General features: G+C 35.9%; 1 protein-coding gene across 6 annotated transcripts in view; it reads left to right on the top strand.

Moving 5' to 3' along the window:
- PDE7A (phosphodiesterase 7A) overlaps positions 1-8,329 on the top strand; it is a 122,425-nt gene that overhangs the window by 55,567 nt on the left and 58,529 nt on the right. For 5 of the 6 annotated variants that reach the window (XR_012514032.1, XR_012514031.1, XM_003935532.4 and 2 more), the window contains one exon: positions 6,306-6,366. Coding sequence is in view for 4 of the 6 variants with exons in the window: in XM_003935532.4 (XP_003935581.1) it covers positions 6,306-6,366 (61 nt within the window). In the remaining 2 variants the exon portion in view is untranslated. Of the gene's footprint in view, positions 1-3,468; positions 5,644-6,305; positions 6,367-8,329 lie in introns of those variants that run through there. The other variant, XM_074386704.1, reaches the window with a different exon arrangement.

Here is an 8,329-nt window from a genome sequence, read left to right as displayed (position 1 = left end):
GTAGGCCATCTTTATTTTTAGGATGGTGACATTCATCGTTATTAGTTTACATATTCGATAGGAATGAAGTAGCTCGACGGTTTTCTTCCCCTTTTACCTCAGTTTTTATTTCTGTGATTAAAAGAGCTGCGAGTTTCATCTGTCAGCCAAAGGACTTAAATTTACTACTTGTCGTTTTTATTCTTGTCCCACATTATTCCTTCTTAAGGGCTTTTTATAGCATCTTTCCTCAATATCAAAGCAGCATTCCTCAGTATCACTGCCTTAAAGAAGTTTCTATGACTAAAGAAGTTTAATTTTTAAGATTACAAAATTAAGTTATACTTTTGGTATGCATATTTTAAACATTCTCTCAGAAAATTTAACAACACTTGTGTATTTCAAGTATAATTTTGAGGATTTCTAAACAGTTATAAACGTTTTAAAAATGAAAAACCACACTCTATCATGGTCTCCCTTAAGGTCTTGCTATTGCTAAAATATATATGCCTTATCTGTAATATATTGACATAAATGTAGGATTATATATATGTAGTTTTTGAAGTTAAATTTTAAACGTCAGGCTTGAGAAATTCTTGATAGAACGCTAGCTAACCATTTGCCATCTGGACAGGGTCTAAAACGAAAGTAAAAATATTTTAAATTATACTATTTAAAATTATTTTTTCTATACTTCTATAAAAAATGATTTTATCATTCATCTATCTCACAGCTTTTGTCTTTCCAGATTGAGAAACTGAATTTTTAAGGCCATCACTTAACTAAGAAACAAAGCTTCTATAAAGTTAATTTTCTTTCTCAAGCAAGATTTTAATACCTGCTATGTAATTTTCCACATTTAAACCTAACATTTTAAGCATAATTATCTCTTAACTTGAAGTGTTCTTTTCTTAGTGACTATGATTGAGGAAATCTCTTAAAGAAAAATAATATATTCAGATTTTAAAATCTTTGTGTTTTAAAAGTTAAGAATTAATTTTGTTGCACTGACAGCTATTTACTTGTTTTTAAAGGATTGACTTGCCAAGTTATTGAATGAAGGTCAAGTTAATGTTAATAATACATTAGTTGTCTTGTGGGTGTTTTCAGAGACTTTACTTTTTTAGTTGGTTTTTTTTTCTGTAGAGATGAGGTCTTATTATATTGCTCAGGCTAGTCTCAAACTCCTGGGCTCTGGCAGTCCTTCTGCCTCAGTTTCCCACAGTACTGAGAATATGGATGTGAGCCACTGTACCTGGCCTCTAGACTTTACTCTTTTAATGACCACCGAAAAGTTAAATTGTTTTTTAAACAAAAAGAATGATAATATTTTATTTTTTAAAAAAATCTTTTAAAAAGGAAGAAAATGGGAAGGATACTATTTGGTAGATCAGTGCAATATTCGAATACTTTAGCCACTCAAGTACAAGCATGTTTTTCTAGCATATGTAAGTAAGGTGACTACTCTGAAAAAGCTTATTTTGCTATGTCAGAGGAACTTCACAACTTTGGCTGGGCTTCATCTTTTGCTATATTATTATTTTTTTTCAGTAATGTTGCCAAAAATTTTATTCAGTGCTCCTTTGTTTAAGCCCTTTAACCATCAGTTTATGAATCTGCATAATGGAACTAATAAAACCTACAACTGTATAGAGAGATATTGTATGGGTTAAGTGAGATTTTGTGTGGAAACACTTGGAACATTTTTTTGGCACAAAGTAGGAGCACAGCAAGTGTTGGTTAATATATTATTGCTCTTACCATGTAATGGAAATGCACTTGCTTTAGCTCAATAAATCATTTAGTGGAAAACTTGGAACAAAATAAGAACAATGTCACTTAAAATATCTTTGCTGGGTAATAAAACATGTCTATCTTTAAAAGTTATGTATTAACTAATACTGGGAACAACTTTTGCACCTTTTATCATTTACCTTCAAGTCAAATCTTTTGTGGAAGAATGATTCACCCTGATTCAAGGTGAGTCTTACTAGGACACTCAGAACTCCTGTTACAGTGAGGCAGTGGGTCCTTTGGTGCTTTACAGTTTAACTTGTTTATGCTGCTGCTGTCAGTTTCTGATTAGCTCAGCCTCGCCCATGTTTTGACCTATACTAGTTTGCTTTACAAGCTGTTCCCAGGATGGCTAAATTAGAAAAGTCACGAGTAGAAGCTTCTCAGTTATTTCCATTCACTGGTGAAGTGAGGTGGGAATGTGGGTGATAGCTCTGAGACTGACAGTGTGACACAGGATTTTGATGAAATTTGTTTTGCTGATATTAACAAGAAAATCCTGGTAGTATATAGTTTTTAAAATGATAATCTTTAAAGAAATCTCTGTTACAAGTGCAGCAGTGTTATATAAAAGTAGATATAATTATTTTTGAAACAACATGATTCTAACACGGAAGTCAAATTTTTGTTATAACTCATAATTTATAGTGGTTTTTTTCCAAAAAGAGTTTCTGTAAATTATTCTGCCTACCTACTTTAGATTATTCTACCTAGTGAGAGAACTTAATAATATTCATTTTAATTTTAATTCTTAAGGGGGTAGCGGAATGAATGATCACTCAGGATGTAAAGCTATGTCTTGTAGTTCAGTATAGCATTTAAGCTAAGTATTTGTAGAATAGGCTTACTTACATTAGTACCTTATAATGAATAGAGTAACTTGGATATTTTGCACAGCCCTATGTCTTTGTATCTATTTTAAAATGAAACTCTTTTTTTGCTTAATAAACTAAGATTAATACAGACTGTACCATTTTAATATCTAAATTAGTGTTTCTGTAAATGAGGCTAAAATGATTACCTTCATAAGTTTAGTATGCCGTGGCATCGTCTAGACTATGTGTATTACCCAGTTTTTGACTTAATATTATTTTGTGATATTTAACAGAGAGCTAATATTGGTCAGTCTTTTACAATTCTTAATATGTGAAGTGATAAATATGATTTTTACCTTTCTAAATAGCAACCGTTGTAGTAAATATCCTTCCTGCATTACAAAAATCATAATAATGTCAGCTACCCTCCTATAGAGAACTTTTAGATATAACAGCTTAAAGTTATTTTAACAAGTTATTTATCTAAGTTATTACTGGATGCCAGCAAATTGATAGGTCATGACAAGCTATTACATAATATCTGTAGTTTCATTAATTTGCTGTAGCTGATAGAAATATTTATTGCCCCATATGCCCTTCCTAGGCTACTAGGTTTACCTCTAGATTGGTGGTTTTAAGGAGAGGCTTCTGTAATCTAGTAAGCTAAATATCATGGGGAGGGGATTTGCACAGTAGCTATGGGTGGTGCCTTTTTTTTTTTTTTTTTTTTTTTTTTTTTTTTTTTTGAGACGGAGTTTCGCTCTCGTTACCCAGGCTGGAGTGCAATGGCGTGATCTCGGCTCACCGCAACCTCCACCTCCTGGGTTCAGGCAATTCTCCTGCCTCAGCCTCCTGAGTAGCTGGGATTACAGGCACGCGCCACCATGCCCAGCTAATTTTTTGCACCTTTAGTAGAGACGGGGTTTCACCATGTTGACCAGGATGGTCTCGATCTCTTGACCTCGTGATCCACCTGCCTCGGCCTCCCAAAGTGCTGGGATTGCAGGCTTGAGCCACCGCGCCCGGCGGGTGGTGCCTTTTAACAGTTGCTGTTTGCTCCAGAATAACTACGATGAAACACCGCAGGAGCCTTCCTTAGGATATTCTATTAGTGGAAGACACTTTAAGCATGTTGCCAGGAGTGTATTCTATATGATTTGGTCCCTTGGGATTTAAGATCATGCTTTTCTTTTGTAGATTTCTTTGTAGTAGATTTTTATTTTTTTATTTTAATTTTATTTACTTTGTGAATATATGATAATTATACACACTGCAAGACTCAAAAAATACAAAGATAAACATTGAAAAGCCCCTCTTCTATCTCTGTGTCCCTCAGCCTCCTTGGAGACACACAGTAGTGATAGAATTTTGTTTTTGTTTGAATTATTTTTCCTCATATTTCATGAACGGTGTTTTTTTTTAGAACTTGTGAAATCATGTAAGATTTTAATTGATATTTTTCTCTTAAAATATAAGCATTAAAGATAAAATAATGTTTTGGGTAGTTGTTTTGCACACTAAATCCAAGTGAGGGCTTTAAGTACATTTTCAATATAATAATAGTTAAAAAAAAAAACGTGATAGTTTTCCTTGAGATTTGTAGGTATATTTTGAGGAGTTATAAATTCCATGCCAGAGTCTTGTGAGGGAAGAGGATCATTAATCTGATATGTAAAAATACAATTTCATTGCTTTAATAAGTGTTCCTTTTGTTAATGAAGTCAAGCATTTTTTTGTATTTATTGTTTTATTTTCCCCTTATGAATAGTATGTTTGTGTCCTACCTATTTTTCTACAGTCTTTTAGTCTTTTTCTAATTGATTTGTAAGACACTGAAAAATTTTTTTGGGGGGGGGATAGTAGAGGAAAATTAGCCCTTTGTTGTATCAGTTGAACTCATTTTTCTAGGTTTGAAGTTTATTCTTTACTTTCTTTGTGGTATATTTTACCATCATAATTTAGCTTTTAAGTGGCCGAATTTGTCAGTGTTTAATGACATAGGGATTTTTATGAGATAGTTGGAAAGGCCTTTCTATTTAAGACTTAAAAATACAGTTCTGTTTTCTTTTAATATTTCTGTGCTTTAATTTTTAACATTTAAATAATTGTTCTATGTATAATGTATTTTGGAGTGGGAAGGTAGTAATACATCTTTATGTTTTTCTAGACAGCACCATGTAATCTAATGTTATTTATTAAAAATCAATATTTCTGCCACAGATTCTAAGTCCTGTATTTACCATGTACAGAATCACTGTATACTCTTGGATTTGCTTCTAGAGTCTCTGTTGATTATTTTCTCTATTTATTTGCAGTGTCACACTACTTTGTTAATATCTCATGGTGCTAGTTTATTCACCCCCTCCCCCGCTTTTTTTGAGGCAAGGTCTCACTCTGTCTCTCAAGATGAAGTGCTGTGGTACCATCATAGCTCACTGTAGCCTCCAAATCCTAGGCTCAAGGGATCCTCCTGCCTCGGCCTCCCAAGTAGCTGGGATTACAGGTGTGCAACACCATGGCTGGCCTATTACTACTTAAAAGACATGTTTTTGCTTGTTAATTTAACTAATTTTACTAATTTGGACATGCTAGGCACTGTTCTAAATGTTGGGATTTATCCTAGATCTGGGAATATAGCAGTGACTGAAGTCTCTGTCTCCACAGAGCTTGGATTCTATGTCTAAGCTCTGATTTGGTCAATTTTGTCCTCCTCATTTTTAAATCTATCCTCATTTATATCCATTCTGTTAATCGCTAATTTATTCATCAATGTATTTATCAGTTACTGATTTATTTACCAAATTTTTATTTAGAACTTACTAAATAATAGATCCTGTTTTAGAAACCAGGGATGCAGTGATGACTAAGACAGACTAAGTTTCTGCTCTTGTGGGGCTTTTATTTTAGTAACACGTTGACAAGATAACGTTGGCCGGGTGCAACACAGAGGACTGAGATAGGGAGCTGTGGAAGAGGCTGGGTTCCAGGTGGCTACAGATTTGGTAGTCAGGGAATCCCTGTTTGAAGAGATGACGCTTTGTCTAGAACCTGCAAGGTAAGAAGGGAACAGTGAGGCAGTGATCCAGGACGAGGGAACAGCAAGTGGAAAGGCTGTATATTTGGGATAGATGAGGAAAAGCAAGGAGGCCAGCTTGGCTGTCTCCTAGCAGTGGGGGAGGCCAAAGTACAAGAGGGCACAGAGGTAGGCAGGTCACAGAGGACTCTTCGAAATTAAAGCTTGGGGAGTCTCTAGTGTGATGGGGAGCCTTTGGACAATTTTGAGCAGAAGCTGAAATGCTTCCTTTTGCTTTTATGTGAAGCATGGAGTGGGGGCCAAAGAGATGCGTCAGGAAGGCCAGTGGATTGTCCTTTCCTTTCTTTTCTAGTAATATTTGGCAACTCTGTCAGTCCCTTTTGAGTCAACTCAAATGTCACCCCAAAACCTTTACCAACTTACTCAAACAGATTAAAGTTCCAAAGAGAGGCTGTATGTGCCTCTCCTTGTACCCATTTTTATGGTAGTTCTTAACCATACTGTATCGCAATTTGTCCTCCTCCTACCCCAGAGATTTCAAGAACAGGTACCATATCTAATTTCCTTTTGTATATCCAGCTTCTCTTGCACGGTGCTTCACAAATAATAAATGATAAATACATGTTTATTAAGTTGAATTTTATATTATATTTGTCATATAACGTGTGTATTTTTTTTTCTAGAGGCGTGGAGCTATTTCATATGACAGTTCTGATCAGACTGCATTATACATTCGTATGCTAGGTAAGCATTATTTATTGTGTACCAATATCACTTAATTTTGTTATTATCTGTTGTTATTTGAATTTGAGGTATCTCTTGTTAGGTAGCTTTTCATAGCTGTTTGTAGCAGAAATATCCTATTACCTAATGGAGTTTAGAGTCTGGAAACCAATACTGAACGGGATGTGAATAAAAAGAGGTATTTTAGGGTGATAGGTAATTGAGAAATCTTTGGCTTACTACCTGTGACACTGTCATTAGTACACAATTTTAAATTGCATCTTGAACATTCTTCATAGAAAATAGTCTTAGATTTGTAGTGGCTAAACACCAAATAGATGAATGCCAGCATGGAAAAAGCTGAGGCTGTGAAACACCTCAGACAGTCCTGTTCTCAGCTGGCTGGCAAGGAAGACCATTTGACTTCTAGTTCTGGTACTTAAATTTTTTATATATTACTCAATTCCACAAGGTAAAATGAATTTAGATATATGCATATATATGTCTGATTTTCTTTCTCTCTTCTTCTCTGTACCAGATTTCTGTCTTCATCCATGTCTCCTTCATCCTTGTACTTAAACTCATGTTATTAAACATACGTATTAAGATTCCAACAGGCAAGTTGATTCACTTTTTGTTAGAAGACTCTCCCATGACTCTCCTCAGCTCAGAATTTCTCCCTCAACTTTATGATATTAATCCATCCTTATTCTTCACCTACTTTTGTTTTTTTCTTTGCCACCTTCACTAATTCCTTTTCGTACTTTGAAGCTGAAGTGTTTCCCAGGGTTCTATTTTAACTCTTACTCCGTTTTGTCCTCTAATCTTGTGTACCTTACTTGCCTCAATTCTTTGCTACTCCTCTACCTGTTTTTCCTTTACAAATGTGCAGCCTTTTTCTTCTTGCTGTCTCCATCTTTCTCTAACAAACATGTTCAGGATTTTGCTGTCTTTAAGACAGAGCTTTGGATTCATATTTTCTTTAACTCTGTAGAACATCTCCATGTGAATGTTATAAATATCTCAAACTTAACATGTCTAAAGTGAAACGTTTGTTTCCCATGTCTGTCTGTTTCTGCAGTCTTTTGCCATCTCAGTAAATATAATCCCCTTCTTCCAGTCCTCAGGTCAGAAACCTCAGAGTCATATTTGACTTTCTGTTTCTTGCATACTCCATATTGAATTCATCAGCATATCCTACTGGGTGGTACCTTAGAATGCACCCAGAATCTCACCACACCAATGCTGTTGCCATCACATTTGTTACTTACTCCTTAACTGCAGGCGCTGCATCTACCTTTGTTCCCTGACTCTCTTCTCATCTCACTCCTCTGTTCAGAAATCTCTGATGGCTGCGAAGATCCAGCATGATCTGACCCCGTTGCCTCTCCACCTCACACACACCGGTTCCCTTCACTCACCTTGCTCCTGCCATGCCGGCCTCTTGGCTTGCCCTTGACTGTGCCCAGCATGCTTCTGTCTCAGGGAGTTTACGCTGGCTCTTCCTCATGTCTGGAAGCCTCTTCCTCCCTGGCTCACTGCTTCACTTCCTTCAGGTCCCTGTTTAGATGCCTCCTTTTCAGTGAGGCCTTCTCTGACTGCACTAATTAGTCACCCTCCCCTGGTCCTCTCTTTATTCCTCTTACATTTAGTTTTCTCTGTATGACTCCTCAACTTTCATAGACCGAAATTTGGTATTTATTATTTGTGTCATCACACAAAAACATAAGCTTCATGAGAACAGTGACAGGGACTTTGTGTATTATTCTCACTGCTCTATGCTTCATATGTTAACATTTGTTGCAGCATGAAGGAATGGCCACAGGACAGGTGACTTGTCATTTTGGGATGGAATTATAGTCGATGAAGTGAGCCTTGTAGGAAATGATGGTCTTACTGAGAGAAACAGAATAAGCAGGAGAGCCCTCTAGGCAAGCAAAATTGCAAGAGCACAGGGATAGAGGCTGAAGATTTAAAGGCTATG

The sequence above is a fragment of the Saimiri boliviensis genome, chromosome 15, assembly GCF_048565385.1.
Source record: "Saimiri boliviensis isolate mSaiBol1 chromosome 15, mSaiBol1.pri, whole genome shotgun sequence".
NCBI classification, from domain to species: domain Eukaryota; kingdom Metazoa; phylum Chordata; class Mammalia; order Primates; family Cebidae; genus Saimiri; species Saimiri boliviensis.
The sequence above is the reverse complement of the archived record's forward strand: the minus strand, read 5'-3'. Positions and strand labels throughout refer to the sequence as shown.